This window comes from Accipiter gentilis, chromosome 10 (assembly GCF_929443795.1).
Source record: "Accipiter gentilis chromosome 10, bAccGen1.1, whole genome shotgun sequence".
NCBI lineage: Eukaryota > Metazoa > Chordata > Aves > Accipitriformes > Accipitridae > Astur > Astur gentilis.
In genome coordinates this window covers 26,690,691-26,709,363 of record NC_064889.1, presented here as the reverse complement: position 1 = coordinate 26,709,363, position 18,673 = coordinate 26,690,691, and the positions used below count along the sequence as shown (strand labels likewise).

The window sequence follows — 18,673 nt, the reverse complement described above, 5'->3', positions numbered from 1 at the left end:
AGGCTGCTTGCCCTGAATGAGAATGGCTATGTATAGCTACGTGACAGAGATACTTTAAAAGTAAATATAGCATCTGCAGTGTGATTCGGATGCCTGACCTATCTAGTCCAACAGGCTGGGCAGCCATGTAAAAGATATTAGTACAGTATCAATTCAGCTGTACAAAGAAACACCTATCTTTTGGTCTTGCCTTCAGTTGCAGTTATTCATGGGACTGTCTCAACTTCTCGTCATTGGCCTTCAATTAACTTTACACATAAAAACATTTATATAAAACCCATGATAACAATAGGTCTTCAAAAACAAGCAAAAGGTACCATAAAGAAGTTGTCAGTTGAAATAATCACTGTTCAGCAATATGAATGCTGTATGTATGTGTCAGGAAAAGGTCTTTGAGCAAGCTGGCTTGGGAACCAGTGCATCACACAGAGCTGCTGTGGGCAGCTGAGTGGGGGAGCACAGACTGGGCTGGCGTACTGCGCTTCTAGGTGCCGCAGGCTGCTTTCCACTCTTGGTATCTGCAAGGCAGATGTGCCTCTTTCCCAGCAATTTCATGACCATATCAACTTTAGGTAAGTGATCTTTTACATTTCCTGCAGAGAGATATGATCTGTTAAACTGACAATCACAGTTATGGTTTGTCCTTTGGGGTTCTAGAGAAAAGAATGGTTGACCGTAAATCATTCCTGTTTGCTCTTTCAAAAAATTGTATCGCAGTCTTAAAATTGTAAGTTTTGACAACTAGATTCAGTGCTCCTGTTCATGCTGTGTAAGTGGTCATCTAAATTCTATGTTCTAATTTTCATCTCCAATGAAAGAATGACAAGTCTACAAATGATAGAGAATCATTGATACTGGAGTGTTGGAACGAGGAACAAGGACTTCATGGTTAGGTCTGCAGGTATCAGGACAGTGTTAGCTTTCAATGAGTGCGAAAGGATAGAAAGTTATTCAAGTGGGCATAGGACGGGACTAGTTTGTAAACCTAACTTGCTCTAGAAGCTAATGACATTGGGAATGAACATGCATATTCCTGCCTGTGAAAGTTGAAGTTCCCTGCCAAAGAACCCATGATTTAAGATTTCCAAACCACAGAACTGAATAATATGATAATGTTTGAAACATTGTGTGCACTTCTAGCTCAGAAGACTCCATACTGAAAGAAAGATATGAATAAATACCTACTTTCCAATGCAAAATGGTCATGGTGTCCTGAAATTTGCATCAGTTTCCACAGGAGAATGTAAAAACATAAATCAATTGAGCTAAGAAGTCATGCCAAGCCACCTGCAGAAGCAGAGGAAATCTGATTTTCCATCACCCCTAAAGCCCCATCTATCTCCGCTTACTTTCAAAGCATCAGCTTTAAATAAATAGATATACATTTCCCTATCAGTAAGTAAGCTGGTTTGTTCCTTTTATGGAACAGGATGTGTTGTTTGTTTAATTTATTCAGGGTTCTGAAAACATTTTTCTGTGAAGGTGAAACATCAAAAAAAAAAAGCACACACTAAAGACAGACGATTTATAGGAGTTCCAAGTGATTTGTTTGCTTTGTTTCCAAATGAACCCGAGCAATGGTACAAGTAATGTAAGAGCAAGAACAGGAAAAAGTCAATTGAAAGAACTAGACAACCAACAATGTGTAAGATTGTAATGATAAAATGCTAACATGTCTGTTAATATTAATGAACAATTGTAAAGGAAGACTGCCTGCGTCATTTGGAAAAATACAGACATACAGTGACTGCAATAACCAAAGCACCCAAATCTTTCCAAACATATCTCTCAGTTGGGTGAAGTGCCATAAAAATGCATTCTGCACTGCCACCTACAGAGCACCATTGGAAACACCAGAGAAACAAGAATCATTACAAACTGTTTCAGAGGGTAGATACCATAAAAAGGGTAACTCATCTGCAGGGAAACGAACAAAAGTGAGGCTCTCGTTCTCCCTCAGCTAGCTCTGAAAGTGTCTACGTTCCCAACCCCTTTGTCGAGAGCAGATCAGTATGTGTCCAAACCTGAAACTTTCTGGAGATCTAGGGCTTAATTCCCTGAAGTGATCAACCCAGGAGGCTGTCTGAGATCATTACCATGCACCTACATACACTTACATTTCACATTGTTCAGAAGTGCTGGACATAACATTGGGTGGGCGGGTGGGTATTCTTCGATGTTTTGTTTGGTTTTGTTTGTTTCTTGGAGGAAACAAGAGTTTAACACGCTATAGAGAAAGCAATTATTAGGGGCACTGGTGGTTAAAGCATTCATCCAAAAACAAGAAACCAAGATTTCAAATCCATGTCTGGCCCCAAAAGATGATCCTAGCTTTACAGCCATCATTTCTGGGGGTTGTGAAATCCCTAAGCATGGGCATATTCTCATCTACAGCGTAGCTCTTTATTTTAATCATTGGCTGCCTAACATCTAGGAATACAATTCTGTCTTTGAGTAGAAAAAGAAAGGAGTATGGATTTTCATATACTTTGAGAGGATATGTGTCTCCAGCACTCAAAGCCAGAGACATTTTTAATACCAGCAGTAGCCAGGTGAAGTGCTTTAGTTCTGTGCTTCTTACGCTTCCCATAAAGGAACATGTAGGCTGTAGTGAGTCCAGGGTTCCCCATTTGTCTCAAACATGTGACATTGTAGGGCATTTGCTGTGACTGCAGTATTTTCACAGTTCTATGAATTTTAACTTCCCCCCACCCACAGCCATTATTTCTGTTTCCTTCCATTCATATTTTATTGATTTTCCTTCTATTTTCTTTTGATAGCTTTGAAATCACTGAGCATATGGATAGTACCATTTTTACTTAAAGATACTTTTGGCATTTGCTAGAATCCCTGTGTTTATACCTATGCCATAACCATCTGTGAATGGTTCCCACTATTCATAGACCTGTTGTTGACTTGCACAATTAGCCCATCATATATTCATAATACTTCTATGAATATTTTCAAGCCATGGAAAGCACTGAAATTCTTGCTTGAAAAAGCAGTCAGTACCATGTTTGGTCGTGGGAGCAGCAGACACATACACTATTTCCATTGTCAATGTAAAAAAACTAATCTTAACAATTTTGGACTAAAAACCTGCCCTTTGGAAAGTTTTGCAATCACAATGTAAGAACCAAAAACCTTTGAATCAGAAACATAGTGTCAACAGAACAACATATAGTTCAAGTCAAACACACTGCCTGCTCAAGGTCAAAACCACTCATCAGTCCATGTCATTATTTATTTGATGTTCTCTTCCCACACATCCACAGTAGTGGTGTGCCACAGTATGTAGGTATGGTTCCTCCTACATAATCAGAAAGGTAAGCATCCTGATAAAAAACTACAAGGAAAGTTGGTGTTTGTCGTGGTTTAACTAATAATGATAATGATAACACTAATAAAATGACAACAGTAGTAATAAAAGGATTGGAATGTACAAATGATGCGCAGGGCAATTGCTCACCACCCGCCAACCGACACCCTGCCAGTCCCCGAGTGGCTTTTTCCCCCCCCCCCCCCCCCCTTCCCAGTTCCTAAACTAGATGGGACGTCACATGGTATGGAATACACCGTTGGCCAGTTTGGGTCAGGTGCCCTGGTTGCGTCCTGTGCCAACTTCTTGTGCCCTGGCTGGGCATGAGAAGCTGAAAAATCCTTGACTATAGTCTAAACACTACTGAGCAACAACTGAAAACATCAGTGTTATCAACATTCTTCGCATACTGAACTCAAAACTACTACCAGCTACTAGGAAGACAGTTAAACCTATCCCAGCTGAGACTAGGACAATTATTTCCCATTTTTTTCTAGTTCTCAATCCACCTTTTTGTAGTCATTTCATCTCCCCTCTCTTCTCAAAATCCTTCCAGAGAAACAGTCCACTGTGAATTACTTTTTGCTCATTGGTCCCAGTTCTGCAACACCCATATACAAATTATGTGGCTCTGATCTGGTTACCTAGGCAATCTCAGCCTCATAAGGCATTACTAGTATGATTAGTGAGTGCCCTACCAAGAGTCTGCACCTCAAAATTACCCTACAATTATCCCATTTATAACAGTTGCATATCAATTATCTTATACGGTCCTTGAAAATAATCATTGTACTTCAGCCTTCATTCCTCTGCCTAGTTTCAGCTGAGCAGGAGTTTCATATACTATCTGCAGACAGTCTGCACAGTAAAGCAAGAGAATATGTTCTGTACACCTGGAATAGAATGAAAAAATGGAAGCCCCTTCCTCGCAGAACATGTGATAGCATATGTTCATACATTCTGTATGTTATGTCTAAATATTTTTTATGGTTTCAATATTTTGTACCAGCTGTGGAAACTGGTTTGCTGCTAGATGACTGTAAAAGTGAGATTCGGTAAATAATTATTAGAAATCTTATACTAACACTATGATTGAAACAATACACAAAAGTGTAGCCAAGTAATTAACTATTAGAGGTAGTTACTCATAAGTTTTACAGTTCTTTGCTCTTATGACTGTATGTTCCTGTACATTAGATAAGAATAATATTGAAACTGACCATATGTGACTGAAACTATGTTAAACTCCAAGATCAAAGAACAAGGATGACAAACAAAGGCTTGAAGGTCAGCCAACAGAATTTCAAATGGCTCAGTGGTCACAAAAGCAGCCCTTCAACTCAAATGAAGAACCATTGCACATGATCAGATGTAGGCAGTAGTATGATAATCAGTTACAGTAATTTTTATGTGTATGTATACTAATCTGATTAATACATAATTAGTTACTCTGTAGAACCTGTTTGTGCTGAAGCTGTGGCATGCACACTAGGTGGAATTATCCCCCGTGCATCCAGTGCTGCAATAAGAATGCCTGCTTTCTAAAACTCTAAAATTGAGTCTTAGAGAGTTTCTTCGACTGGCTTTTTGGTACCACATGTGCAGTAAAAAAGGAGGACGCTGTGACTTTAAGTGGAGATGAGGTTGCGAGAACCAGTAGGAGAAAGGGTGACTAAGCCAAACTGTAAAACAACTCATAACTGTTGCTCAGAACGAATAAATGTCTTCTGTGTGTTAACCAAGGTGTGCTAGATTTGTGGAGTCACCACCTGGCACAGCCATGAAATAAACAAATATCTTGACTCTGTGTGTTATTGGCTCTTTGTACACTGGGTGAAGAACCCCGTTTGGGGACAACAGTGTGACCAGGCAGCATCCTTGCCCTGGAATTGTCTCAGTCACGGTCATGGTTCCCTTCACAGGCTTTGGCTGGTTATTAAGGCCTGGTGCTCCTGAAGGATTTTTTGCTCACAGACTCCCTCTTATGGATTTAAGGAGAGAGATCAGTTCTCACTGTGCACAATTTGTCATAACCAGTCAGATGGTACTTTTGGTTTACTATTGTCAACAGGAGACTTTAAGAATTTTTCACGGCTTTCAAATTCATATCATATCAAAACCTTCCCCGACATTGGATCTGGACATTTACCATTTCCAGTGCACGTACATGTTCATTCAGACCGTTCAAATTGTCACAAATAACTTCTCAAAGTCGGTAAAAGAAACACCCCAAACCACGAACAACAACAAATCAAAAAACCCTGAAGTGATTAAGGATAACTGGTGATCACCTCACACCTGCTGACCTTGTTAGAAATCTGTCCACACCTGCTACGTCTTCCAAACACACCATGTGTGAGGAATGCTGACATCAAGGAATCGCAGAAATAAACCAAACAGCCCAGAAGCAGAACAGAGACCTGCACAATGAAAGGCCAAATACAACACCAAGTAATTTCATAAAGTAATTTCCTGTCCCCCTTTATACACAGTACACAGAGCTGTCCTGTGTGCAACCTCCCTGTTTGATCAGAGAGAAAATAAGAGTCAGTCTGGGGCATTTCAGTGTGATATCCTTTTGCTCCTGCTCTACTCAACTATCAGAAAGATAGATGAGTATTTTAAAAAGTAGTTAAAAATGAAGAACTATCTTTATGGCATATCCATTTCCTCCTGCAAACACAATTTTCAAGTTCCTTCCTTAAAGGCAGGCACAGACATGCTAGTAGCTACCTACCAGAGCATCTAGCCGTGCTCACAACTGCACAATGACATTGTAGCTGGAAGACATTCAGTAACACAGTGAAGGACACATTTTCCACTCCTGTTCTGGAAAGTCCAGGCACATTCAGTAGTACTACCTGAGTATGCTGCACGTTGTTCAGCCTTAGTCCTGATGAGCCTCCCAGCAGTGTGCATCTTCTCACATCTGATTGATTCCTGGTGCATAAACAAACTTCTTTAAAATAAAGCCACAGTATTTATACACTGCATCTTACACAACTATATATGTAATTTTAGTTCATATGCATCCATAATAAACTGTTTTTATAGACTGCTAGAATTGTAAGCGTTCAACACTATTTGGGAGAAAATGAAGAGATGAAAGAGATCACAAGTAGGTTCTCATTTGAGAAAGGTATTTAGTAAAATAAAGACAGTTTCAGCCATTGGTTAAAAAAACAAAGCTTTCTTCCTTTCACAGTAGTTCTTTCTGTAAAAATTCAATAAAAACTGTTAATTTCACTATTAGCCAAATTTTAGTCAGAGATGTGTAATACCACGAACAGTTTAAAGCAAATTCATACACACTGTGTAGAAACAGATGAGAACGTGGTTAGTTTCCTAACATGCAGAAGGTATGGTCAGTAAGACATGTTAAACTAAATTTGAGCCCTTCACCCTCTTTATTAGCTAATAATTTCATTCAGTGTCCACACATATCATTACCGTTACAAATCTGTGTGTGACCAGGAACCCTCCCCCTCTACGCACCGCGCACCGCAAACCCTGCGGTGCCAGTGACGTCAGGCTCCCTGGCCCCACCCCTCGGCTCCACCGCCAGCGCCTACGAGGGCGGGTCCGCGGCGTGACGTCAAGTTATGGGCACAGCTACGGGAACGGGCACCGGCCCCACAGACGCTTGAGCCGTACCAGGGACAGGGGTACCTGTGTGGGTGTGCGAGTGCATCCTGGGTGTGCATGTGCGTTGTGTGCTGGGTGTAGATGTGCATCCTGCCTGCGTACATTGCACTTATGGGGGAGGAGTGGGGTGCATTGCCTATGTGCATATGTATGTATTGTTTGTGTGTAACCGTTGAGTGTGCGTGTATCACCTGTGTGTGCATACAGTGGGGGGCGTGCACGCTGATGACGATCCGCATTATGTGTGCACTCGTGCAGTCTGTGTGTGTTCACTGTGTGTGTTCACATTGTGTTTGGATATTTGTATCCTCTGCATGAGTTGTGTAAGTGCACACTCTGCGTGGGCATGAATGGAGTGTGTGTGTGTCTTGTGCTCATGAGATCTGTGTATTGCATGTGTTTGCACAGTACGTGTGGACCTGCATTGTGTGCGCACAGTGTGTGTGTGTGTGTGCGTGTGCACAGGATTGGTTTGTGCGTTATGTGTTATGTGTTTGTGTGCATGCACTTTGGGAGTCTGTGTGCACAGCATCTGTATGTGTTTGTAAAAGGACATGGGACTGGCGAAAGCTCGTGAGCAGACTGCCACATCCCTGGGTTTGTCTCAGGAGCAATGAGGACCTGACGAAAAAACTGGGAGAAGGGCCTTGCTGGGTGACACCATACGTTCTGCCCCAATAACCCTGTCTGGTTCCAGCTTCACCAGCCATAGCTATCTGGATGTTTCTTTTCTGCCCCTGGAGATGTCGGTGCCTTCAGCAGAGCTGGGGAGTGGTCTGGAGTAGCAAGGCTGGTGGAGAAACAGAGAGGGAATCTTCAGAGCAGAAGGGAGCATAGCTACACATGCCTGAACTGCAGCAAGCAATTTAAGTAGCCAATCCACCTGGTTTCCCATGAGCAGATCCACACTGGTGAGCAGCCGTGTACACGAGAGGGCTTCTGCAAATGCTCTGACCACAGGTCCATCGCCAGCACAGTGTTGTGTCCACACAGTCAAGTGGCTGCATGCATGCGTGGACTGAGGCAGGACATTCAGCTGTGTGGTTGGCTCATAGGGAATAACCATGTGGCTGCAGGTCACATGGCATATGCCTTACTGATGCTTTCATGCTGGGTAAACACCACCTGGTGCACAAAAAGTAGAGGCTGCACTGGTGTCTACAGTGAGGGAAGGGCTTTTGACCTGTCACAGACCTGGCTATACAACACTGCATGTACACTGGTGAAGAGCTGTACAGCTGTGGGGAGTGCGACAAAGCCTTCAGGGTCAGTCTTGGCACTCCATGATCAATGGCAGAGCCACTTGAGGGAGAAACCCTGCCTGTGCCTGCTGTGACTAGTCATTCATTTGCACCTCTGGCTCTGCACCCCACTCAGCACTGCCTCCTGTTGGACCATGCAGGGGCGTGTCCCCTGGGGCCAGAAGCACCACATTACCCCATTGATAAATCAGCCCCTGAGTTTCTCTTGTAGTAGCTTGCTTTGACTCCAGGGCAACTGGTTTCAGGGCCAGAATGGAGACAACCATCCCCATTCGGGGCTTGTACCAGAGATGTCCGGAGTCCTTCGACACGCTGCCTGCTCAGAGTCCCTTCCATCTGCCTCCTTCCTTTCCCTCCTCCCTCTACTGATCCAGGGAGCAGCCCAGAGCCACTTATAGGCAGCACAGAAGTGTGTCCCTCAGTGCTGTCAAAGAGCCGGGGGACCATGGCAATGCCCCAATCTGTTTCCAGAGCAAAAGAAGAGGGTAGGAGACCAAGCTGAGGTGACAGAAATGGTTATGTCCATCACAGCAAGGACCCCAGATGTCTCTTCTGGCAGTGAGACATACCTGATTCTCAAGGGTGACCAGAAGCACACAGCTGATCCGGACTTCTCTGGGTGACCTTAAATGTCTCTGGGGTGTTAGAGCAGCTTAAGTGGCAGAGACTAAGTGTCTTCTTCAGGATAGCTCTCCAGCTTGCATAGCCAAGATCTTCCATGGCCACAATGTGGCCTTTGTTTCCCTCCACACACATCCTCACATGACATCCAGGAATTGTCATCCAAAGCTCCTCTATTGCCTCTTTGCCAGAGCTTCTCTGTCCTTGTGGTTGGCTTCTGTCCTGATGTGAGTGAAGGACCTGTAAGACATACAACTGCCCGTATTGAGCTCAGCTCTGTCCAGGGTGACTGCTAGCTTGGGTGCAAACGGGATGTCTCCAGGACCCACATTCTAAATGTTCTGTCCACCACACCTTTTTCTTGGTGGGCTGAGACCACATGGACCTGTTTGTCTCCTGTGGGTTCCTCCAAGGTCATTTCAGGATATTCCTGATCCTGCGGGCTAAGACATGGCTTCCTCCGTTGGGGACAAGACTGTGCTGGTCTTGTGCTTCATAGAGGCCCTGCTGAGCTTCTCTTGTATTGCCTGACTGGCAAGATATGCACTGGTGGTGAGCAGAGTAGGAAGCTTTGTCCTGTTGAGGGGGTACAGGACCTATGGAGGTCTCTGCTCCAAACCTATGTCGGAGCAGGTGTCATCTGGACCAGGTTGTCCAGGTCCTTGTGCAGTCAATGGTTGGATATCTGTCTCCAAAGATGGGGACGGCACCACCTTGCTCAAGCATGTCAATGTGTCTTGTGTACTGGAAAGCCTCAAAGAGGTCCCAGTATCCAGATGTGGCCTGTACACATGGTGATGTACAGACACCCGCCTCCCAGATCCGACACTGGCCTGCAATGCGAGGACTGAGGCCTGTGGGACCCCTTTAGTGGCCAGATCACTTCTGCCTGGGACTGGCAGCCAGACAGGGCATTGCTTTGGTGTCACAGATGGCAGGTCCAAGGGAGCCCTGAATTCTGATTGTCCGTTGAGCACCTGTCAGATGAGAAGACCTAAGAGGCCTCTGTGGGGTGGAAAAGGCAGGTACAGGGAGGATGTTGGTGCTCACAGGAGCCTGGGCTCCTGGCTGTCTGTGAGGCTGGGGCTTGGGGTCCTGGTCCCGTCAGCTCATGTAAGCCCTGGTGCCGGCACCAGGTCCCACAAGGAGCACAACCTCCCTGCAGTGCATGCTGGCACGTATGCCATCCCCAAATGGCATCCGTGCCCCTCACACATACCCCCACAGTGCACATGCATCCCCTGCAGCACACACACCCTGCACATCCCCTCCCCTCCACTGCACATAGGCACGCTCTTCCTCTTGCAGCCCAGGAAGTGAGGTAAAGAGGCAGAAGCCAGGCAGTGGCTGCAGGATGGTGTTTACAGGGGCACTGGCAGACACAAGGCTTAGGGCAGGGCCATCCTTGGTCTGCTCCGGGATTTGCTGGGGCAGCCTGAGAGAGCAAGCAGTTCCCCCATATTTCAAGTGCAGACCTGCCTGTGGAGTGGTGGGAGCTGTGCTGCTTGTAAACAGCGCCCTCTCTTGGGGGCACAAGTACCTGCACAGTGCCAAGGGGAGCTACTTCCAGGCCCCTTGTTGTCCTTGGAAACTCTGGGTCTGAGGGACTCTGGAATACTAGAGTTTGATGGACTGGGGAATGGATAAAGACAAAATCCCAAAATGTACGAGCTGGTGCCAGTGCAGGACCAGAGCCAAGCAGCCCTCTGAATACTTATGGTGTGTCTGCCACAGGCAGCCTGAACAGAATGGACACGCAGATGAGGCCCTCTACACATGGATAGGAGTAGCCCCACATTCACAGCCACTTGTCCTCATGGGGGACTTCAGCAACCCAGATACCTGCTGGAGGGAGAACACAGCACAGCATTAGCAATCCAGGAGATTCCTGGAGTGCATCAATAAGAATTTCCCGACCCAAGTGATAGAGAAAGTGATGAGAGGAGGTAATCTGCTGGACCTCATACTCACCCACAAGGAGGTGCTAGCTGGAGATGTGAAAGACAAAGGCAGTCTTGGCTGCATTGACCAAGAGGTGGTGGAGTCTGGAGGAGAGCAAGTGTCATTCCTGTCTTCAAAAAGATCCAAGTGGCGGCACCCAACCTGCTTGGGAAGTGGAGAGGATGTGAGAGGGAAAGCCACTGAGCATTGGAGAGGGATGAGAGACTGCTGAGTGCTTGCTTGAAAGTCATACCAAACCAAGGTGATTTTTTTGCATAAGGACATTCATCCCAAAGACCTCACACCCTTATATTGTGCTGCAGAGGGTTGTTCAGGTCAGTGATCTAGAAGGCCATGCCTGCTTTTTTCCTGGGTCAAGGATAGAGTGGCACATTCAAGACCTTTTAACTGCAAGGTGGCACCAGGCCATTCTCTTGTTGCATGAATAGAGTTGGGGAAAATGCTCTCAGGCATACATTGGACCCGTGACTCAATGCCCACATTCTTGCTGAAGTACATTTTTTTCTGCCAGCATTATCAAAACTTGCAGTGTCTGGAAGTGCCTTTTGTTGGACCCATGGAATCTGGTCAGAGCTCTTGATACCCTAACTACTTGTTAAATGCGAATATTTATCTAATCTACTTTCTGTAGCCCAGCAGGTGCCATCTGATGTTTACAACAGTTTATTCTTCAGTTAAAGAATGTAGAGTTCTTTGGGTTGCTTTCTTCAAGAGAAGGCTGTGTATCTCTTCCATGGAGCTGGCCTATGTGAATGACAAACTCATGTTTTGCAAGCACTGATTACTGAAAATACGTGCTGTGGTGCTATTACGTTCAAAAATGTCTAATGGGGAAAAAGTAAACACCTTATACGTAAAGCCAAGGATTTATTCTTAGTAAACTTAAAATCAAGTCTAATCAAAGAATTCTTATTAGTCCAGATCAAATTATTAGGGGGGGGGGGGGTGGAGAGAGAATTGAAAAAGTAAAAAAGGAGAATAGTACTGTGGAAAAAATTTCAAATAATTCAACACAGCTAAGAGGGATATGCACACACTTCCCAGTGCCTGTCTCTCTGTGCTGTTGTGCCCACCCTTCCAGTGCTCTGCTGATTGCTGAGTTTGATGGTATCTGTCTGGTGCGGAAAGTTTTGGCAAGTCCTCAGCACTGCCTGTCCTTCCCCAGGAGGAGTGAGCTTGTGATGGTGATGATGATTGAGTCTTCCTAGGATCCTCTTGGTCTCATTTTTATGTGTTTGCTAACATACATTCACATATTGCTTATTCTTCACTTGTCTGCAAGTTCACGCTACATCTGCGGGTACTATACATGGTGCATTTTACATAGGTTGGTCACTTGTTCTTTGTTCTCTTTGTTTCCTCCCTGAAACTGATTTTTTCCAGCCCCAGGGCTGCATTTCTTTCACTGTCCAATGGTGAAATGTTTTTAGGCTCCTGGTGTCCAGGGACACCCGGTGCCCCATCTCTCATCCTATGCCTGTTACTCCTCCACACTGCATGCCATGTTCCTCTTCTCAAGGCCTTCACTGTCTTAGTCTTGTATTCCTCTAGATTGTGTAATTACCTGAGTCCCAAGCGTCTCACTCCACAGAGAATAGCTCTATTATTGTTGTAATAACAATGCAACATTACAGGAGCAACAACAATACAATAATACAAATTAGTTGTATTCTTGCAATAATACAACTCCCTAACAAAAAAGAGGGTTGTACCATACAAAAGGAAAGTAAACCAAAATTAGACAGCCACCTGGTCATTAGGAAAACTGCTGTTACAGCTAAGCCATTTGAAAACAGCTCTGGGCAGGTTGAGACAATTTCATGCAAAGTAAGCTTGACAAGCCTGAGCCTGGCACAGTCAGTGCCAGGCCAGTGGCTCTTTACCAGCAATAGCAATATTGTGTTCCTGGGATACACTGTGTGACTCAGCTCTGGGATGAGAGCTCATACCATGCCAAGACACCAACAGAGGAGATGGTGTGCAGGGCTGCTGGTGTGGCATCACAGGGGTCTGTGGAGAACATGAGCAGAACCACCCAGGCCTTACCAGAGGTGTGGGTTAGGGTGTCAAAGGGGTTAAAACGTGAAGACAGTTGAGTACAGGCCAGAAGCTTGTTGTGGAGTCACCAGCCAAGAATTGTGCCACACAGGTGTGCCCCCCAACCCCTCAGACTAAACTAAACACCCCTATGTTCTCTGTGGATAAAAAGAAGGGCATGAAAGCAAACTGTGTCCATGATTGCCTCAAGGTGTTGACAGCTTAGGAGCTCCAGAAGAAGTCTTAGCTGAAACCCAAATGAAATGAAACAACATCATGTTAAAGCAGTCAAAGTCTCTCCTCCTCCAGGGTGAAGTGTGGTGGGGAAGGATTCAAAGAGCCAGCCCTTTCTTAAGTGAAGGGCCAGAAGCGAAGATGTCTCCCGGGAAGCTATCTTCACTCACAGAAAGTGCTGTCCCAACACCTTTCCCAGCTTGCCTTCTGTCCTTTGTAGTGTGAAATACTGGAATGTGTCCATGTGCTGGGGCCAGAGAAGCAGCCCTGTGTATAAAATCACAGGGAGAGGGGAGGGGAGGGGAGGGGAGGGGAGGGGAGGGGAGGGGAGGGGAGGGGAGAGAGGAGAGAAGAGGCAGATGGTTATGGAAATTATCATAAAAAAACCCAAGGCCTTTTTAGGCCATAGAAGTATTGTTAGGGCTGTGGCCACTGCTTCCTGCCCTGAAGTGTTCCCAGGCACAAATTCCCAACCAGCAAGAAAAACCTGTTCAATTTTGGTCTGGGACAGATTGGGGGAGGCGTCCGCACCTTCCCCACAAGGGGCTTAATGCAGTGGGAGAGCACATGTGTCAGGATTCAGCCTGGGAAAGGTTCTGCCCTGCCCACATGGCCCTCATAAGTAGGACCCTGCTAAAGGCACCTTGAAGAGCAGCACCCAACTTGGCCAATCCTCTCTGGCCCCTACCATGACACTCCACTGCCTTCACTTCAGTTCCTTGTTGGAGGCCTGGCTGGCTGCTGCCTCCTCTTGGCTGCATCTTGGCCCTCACTGCACGCTTCCTGCTCTGCACTGCAAATTCCTTGCCTGCCTGACTAAACAAGTCCTGGTGCCAGCCCTCCTGTGCTACAGGCCCTCAGTTAATGAGAAGGACCTGCCCTGCTCTCCTCCTCCTTCAGCCTGCCTATCTCTCCTCACATGCTCTGGTAAAGGAGAGCAGAAGGGCACTGGCCTTTTGTATCCTGCGCTCTAACCTCCCATGTGTTTTTCCCTGTGTCCTCAGGGACCAGAAATGCCTTGTGAGCAGAAATGTTCACAGCAAAAATGAACATCTCAAGGGTCTTCTACTCTCTGTCCTTGTCAGGGGTGAGATTCAAACCACCGCCCCCAAGAGACTTTGACCTTAGGCCAGCATCTCTGACCTGCCCTTGGCTGGACTGTGCGTGAGTGAACAACAGACCTCCTCAGACGTCTCCTCAGGAGCACAGCAGTGTGTGTCCCACCAGTGCTGTGGGAGATGTGTGGTAAATTCCCCAACGGCAAGGAGGTGTGGAAGGGCTGTTCCCTTCCCTTTTGCAAAAGCAAAAACCTTTGAGATTGACCATCCATCCTACCTCAAAGTACACTGGGCACTCCCGCCAGTAAGGACTTGACCTTTTCAGTGCAGGAGCAAAGGGGAACAAATGGGGAGGCCTTTTACTCTCTGCTTTGAAAGGACAGATGGACAGCTCTGCCTTCTGGGCTGGAATTTCTCTGCTCGCTTTTCTATACCAGCACGGCTTTCTGTAGGCATTGTAGCTTTGTTGTGCCAACAGCTTTGTTGTGCCTACAGCAGGAGATTGTGATGGATGTACTCGACTCCTTAACCAAATTAGCAGTAGTTTGGTACAGGCTCCAAAGGAGGTAAAGGCCTAAGCCACAGCTGGGCCAAGAACTTCTCTAGTTCCAATCTGTTCTCTGGAAACCCACAAAGAAATAGAGTGACATGGTGAGCATCGATGATATGAGCTTGGAACACCAATCATGCAATTAACACAGGAATAGCAGGTAGCTTTTCCAAGACTCATTAACCAAAGAACAAAGAAAGTTGTACATACAAGGAATCTCATGCATACCTTTTCCATTGCATGTCATTTGGCTACAAGCCAACCACTTTATTCCATAAATATGCTATGACAGCCTAAGTGAGCCTTCTTTGAGCTGTCTCTGCTAAGCAAGTGACTGGATGGTAGTGATCTCCCCTTGAGCTGGGACGTGGCTCAAGGTTGCACCTTGAGGCAGAGAGACTTCTTACTAAATGCAGATCTTTAGTACTATAGCATAACCTTGTATTATAGTGCACTAAGATTCTGTATTGATAAATTTGATTCTGTATTGGTAACTTTGAATCATTGTTATATCCTTTGTGCTAGAGTGAACCTTGGCATCAAACTTTGTTAAGTTGCATTATTACAACATCAAATTTCAGTTAAACCACTTTTGCTGATACTTTTGGTGCTGGTTCTTTAAGTTGTCCAAACTGACCATTCACAACACAGATTCACACATCATGGAGACAAAGAGAAGTGTGAAGTTCCTACACAAGTTGGACTGTTGCAGTCTTACAGGGTTCACAGAGCTGGTGTGTGATATTGGCACAAGCGGAGTGCTGCATGGATGTGGAGAAGCTCTTTAGAAAGGACAATGAGGGAAGATAGTGGAGGGTTAGTTGTGCTTACTGCAAGGAACTGGCCACAATGCACAGCACTTCACCATGGAGTGGGTGAGCATAAGCTCAAGACCCTGTTCCTCAGGACTGGAGGGGAGAACACACTGTCAAGATGATGACGTGCTCACAGAAGGCTAAGCAGCAGAATGAAGAACCTGGGAGCTCATGAGAGCACTGAGGATTCAAGTTTCAAAATGAAAGAGGAGCTTGGCTTGTTCAGGGCAGGCAGGATCATTTGTCTGGCCCCTAGACACTCACACAGAGACACAAACAGGCTCTATGGTGTCTCTGGCAGTTGGCCAGGACCCTCTGGTGCCTCCTGTAGCCAACACCTTCTGTGACCTCACCCTTACAGGTACAGAGCCACTTGCTGCATCATCTGCCTTGTTACTCGAGAACAACCACACACTGACTTGCATACCCACACATGCTCCACTTGCTGGCAGATTATTTCCACTCACCAGGGTCTGTCCAGGTGCCAGCACCCAAGACAAACACTCCCAATGACCTCTGGTCCCACTCCAGTGACTAGCACCACCAACACAGTACCCACGGCGACCTGTGGTTTGACTCCAGTTGCTGGCCCCTAGACTTCCATACACACACGCACACATACACACAGAATAGAGAACCCATCGCCATGGAAATCATTTAGGAATAGAACTTCAGAAGAAGCCAGGACAGGCTGCACTGATTAGAAGCAGGGCACGGGCAAGAAAGCATCCCAAACAGCAACCATTTCCTGAGTGACAGCCATGTTATCCCATCTTCCGTCTAGATTTCTCACATTTCTTTCTCCCAGGGCTACCCTGAAGGGTCCCTTCACCCACCTCTGGTTCCTCCCCCAAAAAAACCCATAGTGAGCCTCGTGCTGTCCTGTGGTGCTCTTTTCCTGCACTCATCACAGTTTTCCAGTACTTAAAGGCCACTACAAAGACGACGGAGACTCTCTCTTAACAGCGAGACACAGAGAGAGGACAGGGAGCAACCAGCAGAGGCTTCGCCTCGATGTAAGAAAGACTTTTTTTACAGTGAGAACAATCATTCACTGCAACGATCTTCCCAGAGATGTGGTAGAGTCCCCAAGACTACAGGTCTTCAAGATGCCATTGGACAGGGGGCTAGGTAATCTCATTTAAGCTCCCTTTCCCACAAAAGGTTGGACCAGATGATCTGTTGAGGTTCCTACCAGTCGGGGCGATTCTAGGATCCCATGAAAACTTGGCCTTCCCTCATACTTTGTTTTGTGGCTTTCGAGGTGTCCCGATGGGTAATGGGGCTCCTTCCACAAGAGCTCTCGCCCCAAACCGGCCTTGTCTCCATTGCTATGGGATGTCAGGGGCAAAAGACGAGGCCCTCTCAAACCCAGGAACTACGGAGAAAACCGTCGTTTTACCAAGGGAGGAACAACTCTGTTGGATACTCAGCTGGCTGGGACTGGAGAAGAGGGGAGAATGAAACACGACTCCCTTGCAAAGCTGATGCCCAATGTCTTTAATGAGAAAATCAAAGGCGAAAGGAAGAGACGGGAGCATTTGGGAGGCTGAGTAAAGCTCAGAGGAGTGCTGCCATCTGAGGGAAAACCTCCGCGGCAGGGATGCTTCTTTTCCAGTTCCCCTTCAAGGCTCTGGCAGTCACCTAGCGTATCACCTAGACCCGTTGCCACGGAAGGAAGGAGGAGGTATTTCACGGGGAGCATGAGGTAAAGCAGGGCAAGAGGGGGAAAGAGAGAGGCTTCCTTGGAAGAGACGGAAGGCCAGCGCAGGCCCCTTCCTCCCAGCGCAGGCGGAGAAGCGGGAGCTCGGCTCCTCTGCAGACCACGGCCACGCTCTCAGGGCTGGCTCCAGGGCTTTCCTCGAGGCTCCTGGCGCTCGGCCACGGGCAGGCAATCCACGGGCTTCAGCATAAGAGATTGCCCCGTCCCAGAGGCCCACAGAGCCCACGGCCCAGACCGGACCACCCAAAGCCCCCCAGCCCCAGGGAGCCCCCAGAAGCGATGGGCACACTGCCAGCGCTGAGAGAGCTCCCCACGGCAGCCGACGCGGTGGATCCCACAGCTGTGCTCTGAGGGAAGGAGCTGAGGATTGGGCCCGGCAGCGTCACCAGGACTGGCGAGGGCTGGATCGTAACGCTGGAGTCGGCGCACCGGAGGACGCAGGGCTCGTTGCAGCTGTTGGCAAGCGGGGTTGGGCCGCAGGCGGCTGGCAGGCAGGAGCTGTAGCACGACATGTCTCGCGGAGGGAGGCGACCCTGTAAGACCGGGAGGGAGCAGAGGGCATTAGCCGTTGGGCCCTTTCGGACGCCCAGCTTGGCTCCCCTGAAAACGGGCAGTGCCTGCGTAGGGCCAGATCTCCCTGAAAAGTTCCCTTCCACGCCAAGAGTGACCGAGGCATGTCGCTGCACTGTCGTTGGGGGAGGAAGTACCTGACGACCGGTTAGATGGTACTGGTCGTTCAGCCTCAGGCTTCAGCAGAGCCGCTGCTACAAAAGAGCCCAGTCCCTCTCGGAAGGGACTGAAGCCTCCCCTCTTCCCTCACCAACTCACCTCCCGGAAGAGGGAAGCACAACGTGTTTTCAAGCCTGGACCACATATCAGAAGGACCACGCACAGAAGGGAAGCAATCCCCGTGACAGAAATCCTACCAGCAGGAAGAGAAGGAGTGAGTTCAGACTTACCAAGTTCACCGTGGAGAGCAAGGGAAGAGATTTGGATGGAAGGGCCTGGAGTGGCACAGGCTTTTTATATGGTGAGCCAGCGCCTCAGGAGAGCTGGAACGCGCCTTCTGTGTGACGCACATTGACCAACAGCAATTTGAGGCTTGCAAAGCGCAGCCAAGAGATGAAGAGCTTGTCTCTTTCATCTGAAAGGTCTGGCTTGCATTTCCCTACTGGGCGAGAGCACAGTGATGCATTAGATGCTGGCTCCTCAAAGCAACGGTCATTTGAGGTCCCATGCCAGCTCCCAGGAAAGGGTTTCAGTAGCTCCAGGGCCTGTGTGTGGGTTGTGCACATCCTTGCTGGGGAACGTGACTACCACTCTCAGTCAGGCCTTCAGCTGTGGAGCACTCCTGATGAAGGCCACTCACGTGGGTCTCCTGTTGAAGGGCTGAGGCTGACCCTGAGAAACACAAGGCCCCGCAGGGCCATGGAAGGGCTCAGCAATC

General features: G+C 47.3%; 1 protein-coding gene across 1 annotated transcript; it reads right to left on the bottom strand.

Annotated features, from left to right (window-relative positions):
* Positions 1-17,408: 17,408 nt before the first annotated feature.
* On the bottom strand, positions 17,409-17,738 carry LOC126044010 (beta-keratin-related protein-like). The gene has a single exon (XM_049813102.1). It carries the CDS (start codon positions 17,736-17,738, stop codon positions 17,409-17,411), a length of 330 nt encoding a protein of 109 aa, XP_049669059.1.
* Between the last annotated feature and the right edge of the window lie 935 nt (positions 17,739-18,673).